This window comes from Drosophila nasuta, chromosome 2L (genome assembly GCF_023558535.2).
Source record: "Drosophila nasuta strain 15112-1781.00 chromosome 2L, ASM2355853v1, whole genome shotgun sequence".
NCBI lineage: Eukaryota > Metazoa > Arthropoda > Insecta > Diptera > Drosophilidae > Drosophila > Drosophila nasuta.
This window is the reverse complement of record NC_083455.1, coordinates 25186789-25208894: the sequence shown is the minus strand read 5'-3', so window position 1 is coordinate 25208894 and position 22106 is coordinate 25186789. Positions and strand designations below refer to the sequence as shown.

The 22106-nt window shown below is 35.3% G+C and overlaps 2 protein-coding genes across 2 annotated transcripts in view; both read right to left on the bottom strand.

Moving 5' to 3' along the window:
• LOC132786458 (coiled-coil domain-containing protein 96) overlaps nucleotides 1–22106 on the bottom strand; it is a 79271-nt gene that overhangs the window by 50746 nt on the left and 6419 nt on the right. The gene's annotated exons all lie outside the window — the stretch shown is intronic.
• On the bottom strand, nucleotides 9714–10491 carry LOC132789390 (RING-box protein 1-like). The gene is made up of 3 exons (XM_060797371.1): nucleotides 10386–10491; nucleotides 10076–10320; nucleotides 9714–10013 (listed from the first exon to the last, which is right to left on the bottom strand). Exons 2-3 carry the CDS (start codon nucleotides 10266–10268, stop codon nucleotides 9793–9795), a joined length of 414 nt encoding a protein of 137 aa, XP_060653354.1. The 5' UTR covers nucleotides 10269–10320; nucleotides 10386–10491; the 3' UTR covers nucleotides 9714–9792.

Genomic DNA, 22106 nt, shown 5'->3' with positions numbered 1-22106 from the left:
GAGTGTAGAGTATAGAATGGAGAGGGGAGAGAGTGGAGAGTGGAGAACGGAGGCAGCTGTGGCAGTGGCAGCAACTGGGGACAAAAGCATTTGTGCTAGACAAAAGCATTGAATGCCCACGGGGCAGCCATTAGCCTAATAACGCCACGCAACGAAACACACACACACATACGTCATACACACACACATCAGACACACACACATACACATACGCTTACCACTAGACCAACTGTTGTCTCGTCTGAGTTGCGTTTTTGAGCTGCGTCGCGCCACAACAACAACAACAACAACAGCAACAATGACAAACAGTCAACATGATGAACGTCGCCTCAGTCTCAGGCTCAGCTTGAACAATTAACATAAATAATAGCCAAGTGGTTCTTGCTTACAAAGGTAGCAAATACACTGAGAAAAAAAATTGGATTTTGAAGGAACACACATTTTAAAAAAAGAACAATTTTAAGAATACTTAAAAGAGTTGTTAAAATTTGAAGAATATCAAATTGTTTTATTTTCTAAATAAAGGAATTTTTCAACAATGAAAGTAAGTATTTTTTAGAATTTAGTTTAGTTATAGATTTCCAGTATTTCCAGATTTCTGTTATCTTTCAAATTTAGAAATGTAGAATCCTTTTTTTAAGAAATCTTTGAAATAGAAATAAATATTCTCAGAAGATAGATAATTTGGGTTCTTAAAGAAGAAATTTCTTAAAGAAATGAAAATTTCAAGATTATTATGTTTGTTAAAAAAGTAGTTGAAATTTGACAAATATCAAATTTTATTTTGCAAAAATAAGGAAATTTCAATTGTGAATTTTATATTTAAAGTTCTTAGTTTAATTTTTAAACATTTGTATGCTTGATTTATAAATATATATTATTGTATTGAGAATTAATATCAGCTAAAAATAATCAAGTTTTAAGAAATATCAATTTAGTCTGTTTTCTAAGAATTTAGCTTGTTTGAAGTGCTCCACCCAATTTTATATTATTTGATGTGTGAGAAATATATTCTCAACTTCTTTCAAAACAAATGTGTGTATATGCCGAATTTATTTGAATTTTTTCAAACTGTTCAATTTTGACCTTTATAAATTTTAATTTTTACTCTTACTTCTAATTTTTAGTCTTGCTTTCAAACCTTTTTTTCTCGCTGTGTATTAACTGTCGTTTCTGTTTGCTACTTTGTGGCAAGTGGAAATATATTTTTCACTTTTCATTTCGACTCGTTATTATGTCCCCAGCGAGATGCTCCAAATAACAAAGACAATTGTTGCACTGGGACTGCAAAATTCACCTATTCGTTGCTATTTATAAAGGTGCGACAAATTGCTGACTCTAAACAGCCTTTTATTGTATGTGTATTTTAAGCTGAAGCTATGCAAATATATGAAAGCGAAATTGCGCATTTTTTTGGTGAGTAAATCCACAGGATAAGCGAAGGATATTTATATGAAAGTCTGAAATGATTTCAACAGTTTGACAAAATTCAAATAAATTCAGCTTATAAATATTATTTGGAATGAAATTCCAAATATATTTCTCACACTTTTTTTTTGCGAATAGAATAAAGTAATAGAAAATTGGGTCACACATTTAATTTAATTCCATATCAATAAATAAATTGTTGACGTTCTTTAATGTTCGGGGAATTTAAAGCTTGTGTAATTTATGTTATATATTTTAGATGCTTTCCTTTAATAAATTGCACAAAAAGTTTATTTCTGTTTCGCTTTTAAAACAAATCATTCATTGCATACGAAAAAAATGGTTTTGTTTTTCTATAAGATAAATAGAAGTGAATCGTTTACATATTGAACCGAACCCAACAAAGCTGAATAACTGAAATTGTTGGCAAAAAGTTTGCATGGAATTTGAGGCGAATGTCGCCAAAGCCAAGGCGGAGTTGCTGTTGCTGTTGTCATTCTATGTTGCATGTGACCGAACTTAAAGTCAAAATTGCTTGGCCAAATTGTTACTCAAAGTCAAATCAGAGGAAGCTTCAGCTTCGGCTTTGCTGCCCCTTCAGGCCACAATGCATGGCAGCTGTAGCATTTTGTGGCAGCAACAGCAACAGCAGTAGCAGCAGCTTGGCTTACGTTACGTATACGCAATGTCTGAGGTTTCGCAATAAAATTGCGCATTGTTGTCGTTGCTGTTGCTGTAAAATACCAACCATTGCAAGATTTATATGTTTAGCTCGCTTAAGTGGCAGTCAGACATTGGTTTTAGGGGCCGCATAAGACAACTTTATAAGCTAAGCGCAAGCCTTGCAGTCTAGACACACAGTCGAGTCGAGTTGAGTTGAAATGGTGACATTCAAATGCTGCTAGCAGAGATTTATGCCAACTGGCCGAAATCAGCTTTAGTTTCATCTTGCAGCAGGGTCAAGCTTGTCGCATAGTTTTTCCTTCTTTTTTTTTTCTCTGCACAAAACTTTTGCACATTTCCTACAGCACAAATATTTTTCGACTTTGGGACATCGCTTTGCTTTATTATTTTGTTGCTTTACATTATCGGTGGGCGGGGAAGGGGCAACTTTTCTGCTATTTTGGGCACAACTTATGGTGCAAAAAGTGAATTGGGCGGCCAACTCGAAGTCGAGAGTTGTTCGTGCCAACTTCCTACTACGAAACAGCCAAAAAGGAAGTCGCAGACCGTGCGAAAAGTTTCTGTTGCTGTTGCTGCTGTTCGGAGAGGCACATTACAGCAACTTCCTTTCACGCAAAATTTGTTTAATTAAAATTTTTGTTAAAATCAGTAAATTGTTTTGTTGTCCCCCCCGTCCCCTTCTTCTCCCGCATAGTTTGCCACAAGGCAAAATAATGCCACAAAACTATGAAATTAAATAATTGAACTGTAAAAATGTGCACAGCTTTTGACTTTATCTCCTACCGAGCGGATATATAAAACTTTTTAGGAGGAAATAAGTAATTTATAAGCGGCTTCACCTTTAATTCCCCATTTTGTAATTCCCTTTGCGAACTATCTTTCAAGTGTCTCTCACCTAGCTATCAATTATTAAGTAATGCGCAGATAATAGAGTTATATAATTTAATCGTTGACAGCAAATACATCAATTCATCAAACAAAAAAAGGGAAACTATGCGTTTGCGTTGCGACCCCAAAACGACAACGCACAAAATTATTCAAATCAATGAACAATTTAATTTATCATTAATATAAAATCCGACAGTTTGTATGAGAGAGAGAGAGAGAGAGAGAGAGAGAAGTGTCGCCTTGGCGTGCTGCCATCGCAAGCAAAGCAAAACGCAAACCTCCAGAGCCACTTGAGCTAATCTCATATATCATCGTTGATCTGGCAGCCAAGCAGAATATGATGGGGAAGAAGGGGGGAAGGTTGTTCTGCCAAGAACGTGGAACGTCTGTTATTTTTTTTTCCCTTAGCTTTCTTTCTAATATGTATGATTTTACTTTCAAATATGGCCAAGACTTGGGTGTGTGGTTGTCTGTCCTGTCGGTGTCCTGCCATAATTCTAAGCAGGAAACTTGCTGGCATCAGCAGCCGGCAGTCTGACCATTAATACTCAATTGGCTGTGCTTCCCGTGCGGATTGTGGTCGAAGCTAGTTTCCTCCTCGCTCCTTTTGCCATCTGCGTCTTGTCGTCTTGTGCGCCTGACACTTGAATTGAATCGAAATTGGTTATTAGCAATTCTTACGAGACGGAGAAGGAGTCGCACTTGAAAGCGTATATCTTTGCAGAGAATAAAATTGGAAAATGCCCCAGTACATTGCGTATACGCCCCCGTCGTCGTCCAACCTTAAAGCGCTACAAGTTGCAAACGGATTCGTGTCAATGCAAACAATGACAAGCAGTCAGACAGGGGCCTGAAAAAAAGCCGCTGGCAAGTGCATATAACATATATCAAAAGTTATTCGGCGCAAATGAAATCGTTTTGTGCAACTTCCGTTTCCGTTGCTGTTGCTTTTGCTGTTGCTTTAGCTGTGTGAGAGTCACATTCACACACGATTTTGATTTTGATTTGTTTGCGAAACTCACTCGTTGAGCTGCTCTCTGCACATTGCGTGCGGAGAGTGCATTCGCTTGGAATATCTAAGTTTTCTAGCCCAGCTAAAGTTCTGCACACACAACAACAACATGGAACGCAAAAAAGTGGAATAAAAGAAGGAGAATCAAAATGGTTGTATTTCCTCTTCCCTCTTCGCTTTTACCCTCTTCACTCTTGCTTATCAGAGAACTCAGCAGTCGACAGTCGGCATTCTGCTGATGTTCGCATAAAGCGCAAAAATTGCATGCTTTATGCATAAATAAACAAATCAGTGAAATCAAAAACATTCAAAATGACTTGAAAACTCAGCTCAATGCCCATTGTCATGTCTGTCTTCTTTCCCCCCACTCCCCCCCCTTTTACCATTGCAATGTGTATTGTGCATTGAGTTGTTGTCGTATTTATTTTTAGGTTTTGCATTTGGTCGATTCTCGCATGATTTTTCGGTCGGGAGATGCTTGCAGCTGGATTGAGGACATGTTTATTTGCTTCAACGCTTTAAAACTACACACAATGCAAGGCAAATATGCACCAAATAAAGTATAAAGTGAATGGGAATTCAATACTTAAAATATCTAATATGTTTCCTGTTCTCCTTTGCTTTATTTCCGGCTAAATAATTTGTTATTCAGACCTTCCAAGATATTTTTTCCTCTAAGAAAGCTACGGCAGGACGGTATTATTCTAAAAATATGCCTAATTAATATACCGAAAAAATACACAAATATACCGATGGCTATGATTGGTATATTCATATACTACTACATTCAAAATATAGTAGATTATCAACCAAAGCCAATATAATACTATTAAGAAAGCTGCAGCTAGTGCGGTATTATTCTAAACATATATTAAAATGAAATATACTGAAGCGTATTATTGGTATATACCGCTAAATTCAAAACAGTTCGATATTCTTCTAAAAATATACCAAATTAAGATATACCTAAAGGTATTCTTGGTATGTCGATAAACCATTACATTGGAAACAGTGCGGTATTATTCTAAAAATATACCAAAATAAAAAATCTACTAAAGGGTATTATAGGTATATCGCTATATCACTACATTTCAAATACATATACCATATATTACAAAAAATACCAGATTGTTAATCAAAGCATCTAAGACTCGTAAAAACATGTAAGAAAGTTCTTTGCAAATAAAGTATACTAAATTTAAAGTTAACTCAGTTCCAATGCACTTTAAAGTGAATGGAAATTTTGAAATGTTTGATCAATTGCACAACATTGTAAGAAATCATTTTTAAATGCAATATTGAACATATAAAAATATCAAGTAAATAGAAATTCATTTAAATTCATTCATACATTAAACACAACATAGAAAAGAGAAGAGGAAATCATTTAAATGAATTCTTACATAACTTAAATTATATACTATATATGACATTTAGTAGACCTCGGTGCTCTCATTTGCATAATGTTGAGCTGTGTTCTTGGTTAAACAACTCATCATCTAAGTCGCTCAAGGTGCAGCACTTGAGTCTCTGTGTCTAAAGACAGCCGCACACTTGGTTCGTGTTATCACCATAAGCTAGGTCAGACATCTGTCTGTCTGTCTGTCTGTCTGCAGTGGCGATAAAATTGAAGCTGTGCCAGAAACTCGGATGCAGGGATACAACTAGAGCAGAGATGAAGATACAAACATGACATATTAGTTCATTTCGGTGGTCTCTGTAATTACAAACTTATGTTAATGACTTTCACTCTCTGCACTCTCTCAACACACTCGACTCTTGACTTGTCCTAAATGAAGGTTACGGTTTGGCCTTCTCTCATGCATATGCATGCACACACAGAGTGAGAGAGATAGAGAGAGCGAGAAAGAGAGATACTCATACGGGTTTCGGGCCTAAATGAAGTTGCTCAAATCATCATCCAATTAGAGCTGTAAAATTATACTAATTACAACTTTGGAATTAGAAATATGCAAATGCGTTGGCGTCGAAGCGACGAGACAGGCATTGAGACTCTGATTCTGAGTTTTGACTACGACAAACTTTTGTGATTAAAAATTGCCAAAGTTAAATGAGTCACACACACATACCACTCACTATACTATATAGAGAGTAGATATATTTTGTATATAAAGTTGCATAAATTTGCCTAAATTATATTGACATCTGAGAGCAACACGCTGCAAGTCGCCTGCAATGCTGCTGATAAGTGCGCTAAGCTTTGACAACAGCTCAACGGAAAGAGGAGAGAGAGAGAGAGAGAGAGAGAGAGAGAGAGAGAGAGAGAGAGAGAGAGAGAGAGAGAGAGAGAGAGGGAGCGATGGAGAATGACACATATGAAAGGCGAGCAGAGTCATGCATAAATTATAACAAAAGCCAAGTGAGAGACGCAAAAAAACAATTTAGAAAGTTTGCGCGACTGTGATATACCCGGTACCCCATGTCAATAATAGCGGTATGATTCTAAAAATATATAAAATTAATATACCAAAAAATACTAATATACCGCATAGAGTTCTTGGTATATCGATATACTATTACGTTCAAAATATACCAGAAACAAAACAAACAAATTATCTTCTGTCTGTCACATACATTATTTATCAAATCAATATACCAACAAATACTAAAAGCATATTTGGTATATTTATATACTATTATGTTTAAAATATACCAGACCCTAAAAAATAACCGCATGTTCTGCATGTTAGTTACAGTATATACCAAGCTATTATACCGAACAACACTGAAAGTATACCGAATACTATGTTTGGTATATCTATATACTATTATTTTCAAAATATACCAGATAGTTGACTCTGATAGTTAACTAAAGCAGTAGCAGACGTCTTTTAACTTCTATCTGCTGCATACCAAATCAATATACCAAAAAATACTAAAAATATACTTTAATGTTAGATATATACCAGATTGACAACCAAAGTAACTTAAATAGCATCATACATTTGCACTTAACTATAATACCTCTTTACTTTATGGTTAGTGGGTATAAAAAACTGGCTCGTAATAATTAAAACAAAATATGCTTGAAGCGAAACTTTAAATGCAGACTCGTTTGCACTTCAAAAAAAGCCAACTAAAAAGTATGTTTGAGATTTAAAGTGTGGCGAAGTAATGAACTAATTTTGGGCAAGTGCTAAATGCTTGGCAGACCGTGCGTATACGTAATATGGCATACAATGCACGTCGCGTTGGTCGCAAGTCACGCGCCCTGGAAGTAAATTCAATCAAGTCGCCCTGACAATTGTTGCAACTGGACACGGATAATTTGCGCTAATTGTAATGCATTTAGTGGCCCAGCCAGCGCATTGCAGGTCACCTTGAAAGAGCTTAAAGAAGTGTCAAGTACAAGAGAGAGAGAAAAAAATGTGAAACTAACAAGCTTAGCACTCGTTGAGGGAGAGAGGAAAGGGAGCAGAAAGAGAGGGAGCATCACATCCCTTGGGGTTGTCAACGCCATTTACAGTTATCTGTTTCACTTCCTATGCCAATTTCCATTTTCATTACGAGCATTCGAGAGTTGCGAAAGCGAACGCGAACGCGAGCGTCACTTTATCATTTTCCAATTGACAACGCACACAGCTGTTGTCAGATCTTTCCCCCATCTCAGCAGCTTCTCTACTCTCTTCCCCCTTCCCCCTTGCCAGCCTGTTTTCCAATTGTCAAATTAAAACGGAAAAATGTTGAATTTGATTAGCGAAGCGTTAAAGAAAAGAAACGGCGCAGCGCACAGACAACTGCCAACAAATAAAAAAAAAATAAAAATAAACGTAAATGAAAATGAAAATAAGAAAACCGAATGAAAAGATAATGAGCCTTAGTTCGGGCCAAAAGCAGCGTTTAAGCAAAACTTTCGTCGGAACCAACAGGCGTGCAAAAGCCAGGGCTGCAAAGCAAACAAATGAGCAAGTAATAAAAGAAAAACTAATATAAATAAAAAAAAAAACAATTTAAAAATGAACTACTTTTATATTATTTTGTCATTAAACTCAACGAAGTAACTCTAATAATATCTACAGTTTCAGTATCAAAAAAATTTTTTTGATTTTTTTTTGGGATATTATTTTGTCTGCGAACTATTGGTCTTAGTTGCTTAGGCTAAGAATATGGTATATTTTGTACTCTGTTGTATATTTCGAATCAATATACCAATATTTTATTGTATATTATATAATATATTTTGTGTCAGTATATCAATTACAGCCATTGGTATGTTTTCAGTATTTTTACGGTATTTTAATATGGTATCAATATACCAAATATAGTTAATGGTATATTTTTAATATTTTTTGTGTCAGTATATCAATTACAGCCATTCGCATGTTTTTAGTATTTTTACGGTATTTTAATATGGTATACTATATACCAAATATAGTTTATGGTATATTTTTAATATTTTTGATGTGTATTTTAAGAATAATAACGTATAGCTTTGCTTTTGTTCAAAAATAATTTTATGATAGATCGCTTTTATGTCATTCTTTATTGGGACGATCCCAGAAGCTGTAAGTTATTTAGTTACTTTGTGAAACAATGCATATTTTGTGGAAATACCTTTAAAATTCTAATTTTAATTCTAATTCTAAAAGTAAAAAGAATTTGAATTTATTTTGCTAATTTGAAAATCACTTTTGAACCAAAGTTGCGCTTAATCATCGATATAAATCTTCTCTATAGTTAGTTGTTACTACTTTAGCATTTCTTTAGCCCTGGTCTGATAGTAAGTCAGTCAAGCAGGCGGCTATCATTGTCAGTTACACGGAAAACTGCAGCTGCTGCTGCTCAGCGCAGCTCAACGCAACTCAATTCGCTCCGGCAGGGTGCTAAATGTCGTCTCACCAGAGTTGCCACTCTACCCAAAAAATAAACACGCACTGAAACACACACACACACATTTTCAGCCACACACACACACACACACACACACACACAGCGAAAGCCTTTGAGTGCTGGATAATTTTGTAATTATTTAACTTAATGGAAAACAAACTTAATTTTCGTGCAAAAATTAAAAGAAACTTACCAAAGGAGAAGAGGAGCGAGACTGCGAACAGTTTTAGACAAGTTGAATGGAAGGCTGCCAATTTGTTGTGCGCAAAATAATTTGGTGTGTTTTACAGTGTGTCTGGCGAAGCGTCTGACAGGCAGGCAAACAATCAAGGCGATACTACAGCTGAGAGAGAGAAGCCCTGGCGTGTTAATGTGATTCGGGCAACAATTAAACAGTAATTCTATTTAATTATGTGCCGTTGAGCGGAGGACTACAACGGTTAATTGACAGCTGAGAGAGACAGAGAGAGAGAGAGCTGAAACCGGCGAAAAGCGCACTTCATAAAATCGATGAGCTAATTGTTAAAACTGAGCACAGCTCAAGATGCAGTTGCCTGGCTGAGGCCCAAGTTATTGCGCCAAGTTCAAAGGTTGCCATCGTGAAAGGCGAGCTGCAAAATTGATAATCCGCCCCGTTGCCGGTGCCGGTGCCGTTGCCACTCAAAACTACGGATAAAGTTTCGAGTTTTGCACATCGTCCTTCTTCTCCAGCTCGTTTATTAAGTGCCGCAAAAGTTGCGAGCACACAAATGATAATTGGGCATTGAGCCGCACACCGCACACCGCCTCACCGCACTTCAGAGACTTGCCGTCAGCCGGCGAAAGATGCATAATTAACACAAAATAATGATAAAGTTCAGAGCGCCGAGTCAGCACAACGATTTCTTATTACTTGAGCCCCCTCCCTTCCCGACCATAAACCACACAAACTATCGACCAAGCTTTTGAAACTCCCACTCGCGATTGTCCAGCGGGCAGACGGAGCGAGATTTGAGCCAACGCGAGATGCAATGGAAGTGATAGGCGTGATTGCAAACGCCCCAGGCCACGGTGCATTCCTCGAAGGTGTTTTGATTCGGATCCGCCTGACATTCGATGCACAGATCCATAATGGAATTGCGGCAAATGGCGCAAGTGTCCACGGTGATATCTAAGTGACGGAAATAAGCTGATTTGTGACACACTTAATCCTTTTTCTCTTTGGTTGCTCACCCCACGCCCACATTGCCACCGCATTCCACTTCTTCACTGTGAAATATTTCTTGGGTTTTTCCCGATTGCTTGCACTACACATTGGCTGCTCATCGACATTCTCATCGATGTCCATTTCTTCATCCACCTGTTGCTCGCTTTCCGTCTCTTCGACCTGCATTGCTGAGCAGCTGGAATCACTTGCCGGTTCCATTGTATAATAATTTTGTAATTTACTTTTAGTTTGAATTGCGTTGTAAATGTAACTATTGTTGAAAGGGTCGCCTACTTAGTAAAATTAAAGAGTCAACATTGTTTGCATTTCACTCACCTCTTCAATTAGCTCTAAGCGTATTGCTCTTTATTGTTTCTTTAATTCTAGTTTTAAAACTGAATTTTTGTACTGATTGTGTTATTCTCCTTACAGTTTTGAATTGTTTATAAGCTCTCAAGCTAGTCATAATTAACTTTTGACTCCTTTTGCAAAGGCTACTTTTCTTTTTAGTTACTCTTCTTCTCGTTACTCTTTTTAGGTCCTGCTCGTCACTTTAAATTTAGATAATGTTCTCCCTCTTATGTTAATTCTACCACTCTATTAATATTTCATCTGTTTAACTCCTCACAACATTGCTGACTCGCATTTTTCTATCATCGGCCTTGAGTCATGCATTCAATTCGCTACATTTTCTCCACTCGTTACTCGTCGCTTAGATTGAAATGATCCTGTATGACGCAATATGTTTTATTTGTTGGTTTTGACCACTTAGGTTTAAATTTTTAACTTACAAACTTGTTGGTGCTTCTCTATCTAGTTTCTCATAGTATATCTATTCTATCTCACTTCCAACGCTCGGTAGATTTTGTGCACTTATTACTCGACTTATTTGTAACTCGTTAGTTAGGCAAGAGGTCGATTTTTTGTCGATTTTTTTCATCAACTAGCTTCAGCTGTTCACTCGTTTTTATCTGTCGAAATATTTCACTCTCTTACAGTTTGTTCTTGACACTCGTGTCTTTTCCGCTTCTCGTTCTATTCACATATTTGACGTTGTTTACGATTATATTGTAAATCTCGTCGATCTATTATTATTCAATTGTTAAATCCGTAAAGTCGTTCGAGCTTTTTACATTCTTCCACTCCACTCACCAACTTTACTCCATTCCTTGCCTCACGTTACACTCGCTACTTTTCCTACTCTCTCTTTTTTTTATTTGCTGATTTTGTTTTCTTTATCTCGCTCTCATTAATGTTGTTTAATATTTTAATCCACAAACTCATTGCAGTTGTTTTTTCTTCTCCTCGTTCACTTTCATTGCTCTTGACCCTTTCCTCACACTCGTTACATTTCCTACACTCGTTGTTTAGTATGTTATTGCTCGCTTAAGCGTTATCGTATTCTTCAACGAGTATTGCCCTGAAATGGCTTGCCAACGACAACATTGTCATCTTGGTTGTATTACGAGTATATTGTGTTCTAATTACATGACGAGCGTTTTCAAGCTACTTCTATGAGCATGACTCCATTACGAGGCTCGTAGATGGGGAGTCCTGCAGTGCATTATGCTTATTAAGGCTTGTCCCTCTGCCACGCAAAAAGGGGACTGTGGATGCTAGGATGCAAGGATGCAGTGCGCCTCCTTGGTAAGCCCTGCTGTGAACTAGGTTCCCCCCCTTGCTCACTTCTTCCTCTCGCTCCCTCGTTGCGAGTTGAATTTTTCTGCTCTGCGTTCGCCTTTGCTCGCCAAATGTTTTGCTATGACGCTTGAGTCAACATTAATTTAAATGAGTTGCCACTTAACTTTTAATTAAAAATTCACTTTTTATTTATTTAGTTGGAAATGGAATGGACTGCACCATGAACCATTTCTCTTCCCCTTCACCTCCTACTCCTCACTACTCTTTGCATTTTCGCTCTATGCTATGCACTTATGGCTGCCATCCCAGGCTCGCACTTTGATTTAAAAGCAGCGCCAAACTAAAATACAAATAGGCAAAAAACAAGCGAAAGAAACTAAGAAAAATTCTACTGCCGACTGACGACGGCGCGTTCATACAAATTAAAGTTTTTGTGTTATTTTATTCTGCTTGAAATGAAGCCAAATGGTTTTATATTTAATTTTGTATGCTTTAATTGCCATCCAAATGAATAAATAAGTGCAAATAAGTGAGCTCGTGTGCTTATGCAGCGAGCTTTCCCTCTCTTTCTCTCTCTCTCTCTCTCTCTCACACACTCTCTCGCTCTGGTTTATTTATCGAAGTGATTACCTTGCACCTTCCTCTAGAGACTTCTAGACGCAACGCGACGCGTTTCGGTTGCTTCAGCGATTTGCATAATTAATTTGCACTAATTAAAACGTTACGCGTTATTTTTCTAGCCATTTATTTATATTATTTTTAATTTAAACTTTCATACGCGTTTAGCTCTGCAGCTGCTATTTGAGTTTGCTTAGTGTGTGAAGGTTTGTTTGGCATGTCAACTAACATTTATATGTAGAGTTTTGTCTTTTAAATATATTAGTTCTATCATTTTAATAATATTTGTTTGAAAATATTCAAGAATTAGTCATCATAATATAGTATATTTTTCATAAAATAGTTTATTTTTTCAACAAATAGTATTTTTCATTGATTAGTATATTTTTCATAAAATTGAATATTTTTTATTGAACAGAGTATTTTTCATCAAATGGTATATTTTTCATCAAATGGTATATTTTTCACTAAATTATAAATTTTTATCGTATAGTATATTTTTTAATTACTATTTGATGATCACATCATTTATTTTTCATCAAATAGTATATTTTCCAACAAATAGTATTTTTTCATATAAAAGTATGTTTTTCCATTGAATATTATATTTTTCATAAAATTGCATATTTTTCATTGAACAGTATATTTTTCATCAAATGGTATATTTTTCATCTACTATTTGATGATCAAAACATATATTTTCATTCAAATAGTATATTTTTTTTATTAAATAATATATTTTAAGTTATCAATTCTAAAAAAAATATACCACAAATTGGACGCTTTAAATCATTTCAATCGAAATACAATTTTAATATAATTGTCTTTGGTACTTTAAAATATTCCTTAAGCATAAATTATTAACATAAATTACTCAAATATTTCTTATATAAAGTTTCGTTTTTCCATTTATTATTTGATGCACTTTGTTTTTCTTTGCTTCTTTGTTTTTCTGTTTTATACTAATATCAATAAATATTCACATATATTTTATTTTATTCTTGAAAATCAATAAATCTTAAAGAAAAATATTCTTTAATTGGAATTGCTCAATATGTTTAGTTATCAATAAGACAAAATCTTTAACATTTCCTTCAAATCAAATTTTGGCACAGCAATTATCATATATTTGTCTCTGAGGATTGTAACATTTTTTCTCATATTTGATTTTAATTATATTTCATTTAAATCGTCATGTGGTTTTCATATGTTTAGCAATATTTAACTCAAACTAATGCGAGAAATATTTTAAGCTTTAAATCAATTGAAAATTTGTTCTTGGGCATTACGCTTCGACTGAGTTGACTTTTACTTCTGTCGAACTTTCGTTTAGTCAATAAATTCATAATTCTTGCAGGCAACACAAGAAAAAAAGCAAAAAGAAGACCTCTTCAAATAGCCTTCGAGCATTTCTGGCAAGTTCTTGAGAGAAGCACTTGGCATGCAAATTGCCGGCACTCGGATTGCAGAGTTTTGCCAGAGTTGTCGAATTGCCAAGCTGGGCAGATAGAGTTGCCAAGTCGTAGTAAGTGGCGATTGGTTTCAATTTGTTTTACAACCTGCAGTATCAAATAGCCAATAGAAGGTGAATGTGTTAATTTTGTCTGGCAGACATTTGCAATTAATTGCAATCGATGCTTGTCAGCATCATTTCACACAAGAAACAACTTTGATGTTAAATGTTCAAGGCTTGTCCACGCATATTAAATTGTTTGCCTGGGTTTATTGAACTATTTGATTTGGTTGCAAGTTTGTCATGCATTCAGCGCCCTCTCAATTTCGTGCCACGCCCACGTCGCACACGTCTCCCATCTCGCCCTTTTGATACTATTGAATGCACATGCTCTTCATTTGGAATTGATGTATTTACATCCGTTTGTAATTTCCTACGTGTGCCTGAATATATTTTGCCAAAATTTGCCAAATTCTGCAGTCAGTCAACCAGCCAATACACCACACACACACACACACGCCTTTAGAAACACACATACACACATATAATACACACACTCCTGGGGCCAATGAAGCGTTTACCTTTGGCCCAATGTGACGTCTCTCTCTCTCTCTCTGTATATGTATCTACAGCCATTTCGTATCTGTATCTGTATCTGTATTTATATCTATGACTACACGTTGTATTGCTTTAATTTCGTCATCATTCTACCTGTCGCAGCTCAGCTGCATGCAAATTCTGTTTCCCTTTCTCTCTATCTCACCTCTTCCTCTTTGTTCGACATCTTCCGGCTGCTTCTGCTGTGGAGGGGGGGAACAAACTGTTTCTAGCAGCTCAGCCAATATTATTGATCAGGCGTCAAATTTTGGCAGCGTCGCTACCTGTATAAATTGTGGCACATTTCCATCGTCAGTTTTCCTGCTAAGCATTATCAAATGTGTGCGGCTGTGTGTTCGCTTCAGACATGCACAGGTTATCAATGAGCAGGAGCTAAAGAGGGGGAGACGAAGAGGGGGAAAACTAGGCACGTGTTGAGGACTAAAATCGTTGTCATTGTCTGTCTTTATGGCAATTAACATAAGCTAGTGTGAAGAAGCAAGCAACAACGTCAAATCGATAGCAGATTATATGTATAGCAGACAAGATAACTAGCATTTACTTAAGATACATATATACGAAAATAGTATTTTATTATACTAAAATCATTATTTGATCCTTTTAGGGTTCTAGCTAAAGCTTATCTCTTTAACTATTAACTGTAAATACTGTTTAACGCAAATGAGTATTTATTTCAGAAAAAAATCCAGTATTTAATTATACTTAAATTAATATAATATTTAGCCATGATATTCCATCCAACTTCAGATATCATTAACAATGGAGACTACAAAATACAAATGCAAACATTTAAGAACAAAATACTAAACGTTTTAAAATATTTATAAAAAGAAACAAACACAGTATTTTAATATACTAAAAGTGTAATCCAAATGACAACATCACAAATTATTCACAATTCTTAGTATTATTAATATTGTTATTATTATTAGCAGCAATCTTACTTTCAAAAAATAACGAAAAGCAGTATTTAATTATACTAAATAGATTATTCAGCTTATCCACACTCCTATCTCTTAAAATACTAATATTATGAACTCAATATACAAAATTTTTTTAATAAAATAGTGAATATAAATCTGTTATTGCAAGAGACTTACAAAAAAGAAGCAAGTGCAGTATGTTAATATACTAAAACTGTGTTTTACCCTTGATTGTCCTTTAATGTTTGAGTTTGCGTAAAAAAGAAATGTTCAAATCATTATCAAAAGCGTCTCAAAGTAATCACTTTAAGTTTGAGTGAAATAACAACGTCACAAAATGCTTTCAGTCCCTACTCATAGTTCACAATAAAATACCAAACATCAATCTGTAATTACAAATGACTTACAAAAAAATAAAAGAAACAAGTTGTCATCATAGTAAATAACAGCTGTAGAATAAAGTTCTAAAACTCTACGCACTCTGCAACAGTAATAGTTTTTTTTTTAAAGCAAGAAAAAAAGGCAAACTCATTATCAATGGCTGGGTAGTAAAGTGAGTTTGCATTTTTTTGCTCTATTAATTTTTGTTGTCCATTGTTTTGGGGCACAAGTTGTGCTTGGTATGGAGCACAAAGACTCCGGCGTCGCCTATAAAATTTAATTGAGAGTCAAGCGAAGCAAAAAACTGAATAGAAATAGAAATGGAAATAGAAATAAACTGCCACATACCAAACAACTTCCGCACGCACAACACAAAAAGAAAGAGAAAGAAGAAGCATAAAGAAAGAAAGACAGACATTTAAATAGATCGAGAGACAGTTTATTGTACAACGACGCAGCACTTGCTTGGCGCTTTTGCGCCTTATTAATAAAACAAATACAAAATAAGAGGAAAAAAAAAGAAAACAGGAAAACAAGAAAAATGAAATAGAAAATGGCAAAGTGAAGCGCATGAAAGCAAAAAAGAAAAGAACGCATTGGAACAGCAAAGAAACGAAAAGAAAAGAAAAGCGAAGCGAAGCAGAGTAAAAGGAAAATATTTAGCCACGGCATTTCCATATAAGCCGCATTTTCAATAACAAACGCCGCCAGCGGCAACTTGTGCAAAGTTGTTGCTTTCCGCAAGTCTTTGGCTCTGCCACAAGTTTGTTTCAGCTGCCGCTACTGCTTTCTACTTGCCACACACACACACACACATACAAATACAGACAAAGTCAGGCCGCACCCCAATCTATCGTTTGCCACTTATTTCTTGCGCGTTTTATTTTCATTGAACATTTCATTGACACTTTGACAGCAACATTGACATTTGCGTGACTCGAGTGATTAGAATATGCGCCGCAAAGTAGGCAACACCGACAAAGTTCCCACTTTCCCACTTGCCACCCGCCTAAGCTTCTCTGGCTTTTCATGCAACTGGCTTTGTTCTCAATATCTGCGCTGATAACAAATCACTTTCGCTACAAATTCGCCAAGTTGCGAACAAATTGCGACTGCCTTTTTTATGAAAGAGCAACTAACCTTTATTTTATTCATATTTAATATAACATTTAAATTTAATAATTATAATTTTTACACCTTCGCTTGTATTTAATATGTGCACCGATCATAAAATCCCTTTCATCACAAATTCGCCAAATTGTGAAAGAATTGCAACTACCTCTTTTATAATTGTGGAATTGTTATGCAATATTAAAATGATATATGCCTGAATATTAAGGAAAAAACAATTCGTTTATTTTATAATTTCATTTTCGAAGATTTTAAATTTTAAATCGCTTGCTTAACAAATTCGCCAACCAAATTTTATAATTTTTGTTCAGATAACAAATCTTTTTATCCCAAATTCACCAAACAAATTTCGACAACTTTTATATGGAAGTAAAAACTATTTAATATATTTATGTATACTAATTGCATTTGAAATCTACTCTGATAGCAAATCACTTTCACCACAAATTCACCTAATATAGTTTGCTATATTTACTCTGATAGCGAATCGTTTTGGCAAATTCACCAAACGAATTTCTCAACATTTTCTTAGATCTCAAATCGCTTTCACCCTGAATTCGCTCATAAATTTCCACTGTCTATATATAAAAGTGAAAACTATCTTTTATATTAATTTATAATAACATTTTAAATTTGCTCTGATAGCATTTCATTTTCACTACAAATTCGCCAAATAAAGTTTAAAGATAATGAATCGCTTTCGTCGCAAATTCGCCAAACAAATTTGTACTGCCTTTAAATCAAAGTAAAAGTATCTCTTATATTATAATTTGCTTTGCTAAAGCATCGCTTTCACCACAAATTCATTAAGTTGAGGAACAAGTAGAAACTATTTCTTCTATTATAATTATATTTTGTAGAATTTCCGGCAAATAATTCTTATTGAAATGTCTCGCAAAACGCTGGCAAATTGTATACCTCTCAATTGATTTGAAATTGAACTCAAACTATTTGTTACCCAGCGGCACAAGGAGACAAACAAACTGAGGAAAGCCCCAAGAATGTCTCATTGTTTGTACAAGTATAGGAAAATTTATTTGCTATATATCTAACCGTAGCTGTGAGCTGAAGCTGAAGCTAAAGCTGAGGCGAAGCTCAAGCTATTGGGGGAAGCTGTTGCTGAAGCTGATGGTGATGGCGAAGCAGCTGCTCGTGAGGTTGCCGTGAAATTTATTTGGCTTGTAATGCGATTCAATTGCTTGTCGCTTGGATAATGCAGGCGTATCGCTTACCCCGTCCAAGATAAACGAGTTGCTCTTAAAACGCTTGATGTGCCAATTTTCATAGTTGACTCTCTCTCTCTGTCTCTCTTTTTCTGTCTGTGGCAGACACAAATACTATATATATATATAGACAATACGCTTGATTTAGTGTTTTATTGTTTATTGCTTCAAGTTTGGGGGGAGTCCAATACTCAACTTAAGCTCAAGTAGCAATGACAGTTGTTAGTTCCCGTTGCTGCTGCTGTTTGTCCAGCGAGTGGCAGAAGTTTTTGCATTTGCTGCACTTTATGCGACTGCTGCTCATTTTTATTATTTGGCTGCAGCCATGACAAAGTTTTGTTAAGCCAACTTTTGCACTTTACTCGGTTGAAGCTCCCAGCTCTGACGTCTGCCATTCCCCCTTCCCTCCCTCAAAAGTTTCTCCCAGTAATTCCACAACAATAAAAAAAATAAATAAAAGTAAAAAAAAAGTAAGGAAAACTGAATACAAGAAGCGGAACAGCGCAAATAATAAAGCAGATTTACCTTAAATGATTCAATTTGCCACACAACAAAGCCGAATTCAATTAGCGATAATTGAGTTCTACGTTGTGTCGCTGGCGATAAACATCACAAACATCGTCCGCAAGCCTCAAACAGAGCCGACATCACAAAACACTCAGTAGCCAACTCGAAATAATTCAATAAAACGCAATAAATTAAATAATCTGTTATAGGTAACCATCCGCAGGTGCATGAATGTGGCCAACAAACTTGTGTTCTGCACATTTTACAAAAAGTCGCCATAAATTATTTAATTTCATTAAAGAATTGTTTGTGTTGGAAATTCCCTTGCAATAATTGCTTTACAATCTTTTTTGTCTGTCTTCAAATCTAGTAAAAGTTTTATCTATTTATTTAAACCATAAAATACTCAAAGAGCTACTGATATGTTTTATCGTGAAAATATAATAATTTAAATGTCACTCATTTCACTTGCATAACGATAAATAATTTCAATTATAAATATGTAAAGTATTGAAGATAAATTAATTGCCATAAAGATGAAGACAATTAAGCTCAAAGTCAAACAATTTGATTTGTTTTTCTAATACAATACAATCAATTTGATTTTTATTTGTTTAATTTAGAGAAATTCCATTCATTTATAGACATGCAAAGAAAGCCAAATAGAGGAAGTAAGACCACAAATGTGTGTTTAAATAACTTTTTCATTGCATACTAAGATTAAAGAAGTGCAATTCAATTCTAATTTATGATATATTAAAGAAGAAAGACCACAAATGATTATTTAATTAACTCTTGTATTAGATTTGAAGAATGGATTCATTATCCAGTTGTTATTTTAATATAATATTTCAAGTGAGGTTAACTTTGATGACAAATGGAAAAAATACCACAAATTTTTATTTACGCAAGTAAGAATGCTATATGAATAAAAACAGAAGAGAGCGGTATTATTAATAAACTACAAAATGAATATACCACAAAAATACCAAATTACACCAACAGCTATATTTGGTATATTGATGTACTGCTAGGCTAGAAATATACCAAATCATATAAAATACATCCAAATTAATATACTACAAAATTACTAAAATCTATATTTGGTATATTAATATAGTACTACATTTCAAATATACACTATGGGGGAAAATATACTAGATTGACAGCTAATGCAACCAATACAGAAGAATTTATTGAATGCCTAGATTAATTTTTTTCTTTTTGCAATCAAATTTTAAGGAAATAATAATATTATTCTTTATTTGTTATGTACAATAAGATTAACGAAATTACATACAATGATAGTTTAAACATGAGAACAAAACTGCTGTTAAATTTTTCATTACATTTCATGAAATATTTAAGTAATAAATACTTATATAAAAACTTTTATATAACTTAATAAATTTAAAGAATTCATCTTCAATGCTAATTTCTATATTTAATATATTATACTTTATTTGCAAAACATCAAAAACTTAAAGAAATTCAATTGAATGGTAATTTAAAAATATAAAAAATAGTTTAAAGAAATACAACTTGTATGCTAATTCATGAAAATATGCAAATAAAACTTAATTTGAAGACCCATAACATAAAAGCTTATTTAACATATGTGTAAGTTTGTCAAATTCTAAGCGCTCGACATCAAGTGATACTTTATTACATGCATCGTCTTTGTAGAGCTCTTGGCAACTGTCAATCGTTGAATGGCGAACACCATTCAAATGAAGAAAGGGGAAAGATGTTTTTCCAGACAGACACAAAATAACTAACTAACTGAATGAATGAATGACTGACTGACTGAATGAGTGAGTGAATGACTGACTAAATAACTAACAAGCTGAGCGACCGACTCACCGACTGACTGAATGACTGACTTACTGTCTGAATACTCGTATGTGTGTCTATTTTGCATTTTTATAAGGCAGCAGGCAATGCAGCTGGAGGGCATTTAATTGAACGAGTGAGCACTTTATTAAGATGTCACTCAACGTGTTTAGTTTAGTTGTCGGGGGAGGCAGGTGAAGAGAGAGAAAGAGAGAGAGAGAGTAAAGAGGGGCGACGACGTGGCCTGTGCAAATTTCATTATCGTTGTGTCAGCCATTTTGACAGCTGGTTTCACCTACATTTAACGCTGCAAACATACAAATGTGCTCCGAATGCAACTACAACTCGGCATGCATACATATTTAATAATTCGTTGCTGTTGTTGCTGTTGTTGGAATGAAAACCCGCAAGCCGGCCGGCAGAGAAACAAAACATAATACATAGAGTATGATACACCAAAAAAAAGGGTTAACTAGAAACTACACTAGAAAGAGAAGAGAGAAGAGAGAGAGAGAGAGAGCTGAACTCGTATATCATTTGGGGCCATTTCCCTGACTCGGGCTTCGGCTAACAAGAAGCACAACACAGCACAACACAGCCAAACACTGGCACAACACAAAAAGTTTGAAATGAAAAAGCAGTCAGCATATGAAATGAGTTTATTACTCAAAATGTGTATGTGTGTGTGTGTGTGTGTGAGGAAACTGCGACTCGCTTTAAGTGGCGTGCAGCGTCGCTAACGGGAACGGATGACGTCCTAGTTGGTTGGTTGGCTTGCTTGGTTGCTGCTTGCTGCTTCGTTGGTTGGTTTGTCGGTTGGATGACTAGTTGGATGTTTGGTTACAGTTGGGTTAGTAATGGGGAAAGGGGAAAGGGGGGAATGCGTGCCTGTTGACGCCGCATGCAGCAGCAGTCAAAATAGTTGCATTTATTTATAAATATTTAAAACATAGACGAAATTGTGTGCTGTGCTTAATCAAATTGCATGTAAATCTACGCTTGATATTTGCAAAATGGCGGAAACACTTATGCAACATCATCATCATCGTCATCGTCAAAATGGCGCATGAAAAGGAAATGCGCCAAAATGCCACTGTGTTAATTGAGCGCGACGAGACAACAACAACGAGAGCATAACAACGAATCGGATATGTTTTTGCTTTAGCTACGGAAATTGGTTTATAGATAGATCGCATAGATACGTATTTAGTCGCATCCAAATTGTAAATTGAAGATGCGAACTGAACGGGAACTGAACGGAATTGTACGAAATGAAACGAACGTGCATTGCATATGCAAATTGTTTGTCGTCCTGAGTACCTGAAATTGCTTTTACTTGCGAATGACGCCCCAAGCCCAAATACCCGCTGGCTGGACGAGGGGCCAATCAACAGTTTGTCATGTTTTTTCAGTTTAATAAGTTTAGAAATTGAGAAGAAAATTAATGAAATGAAGGAATATTGTCAAGGAATATCGTCAAAAATTTAATCAAAGTTGCAACTGCATTTGCTCTTGGGAATCTGTCTAAAATAATTGTCTCAAATTAAAGTAATCAATGTGACAAAGAATTCGGGGAATTTGCAATGCAGTGCTAGGTGTCAAGGTGTGACCATGGAGACCATTTGGAGATCCTAGTTTTGGTAGAATGTGGCCTCAGTTTGGAAAATGAGGCTTTGCGTGCTTTGCTAGGTCTGGCCACACTTCTTTTCTCGCTCTCTCTCTCAATTTA

Coding starts and splice junctions, on each gene's coding strand:
- LOC132789390 (XM_060797371.1), bottom strand. CDS start 10,268: ATGGAACCGGCAAGTGATTCCAGCTGCTCAGCAATGCAGGTCGAAGAG. Junction 10,014..10,075: donor GGTGGCAATGTGGGCGTGGG/GTGAGCAACCAA, acceptor TCCGTCACTTAG/ATATCACCGTGGACACTTGC.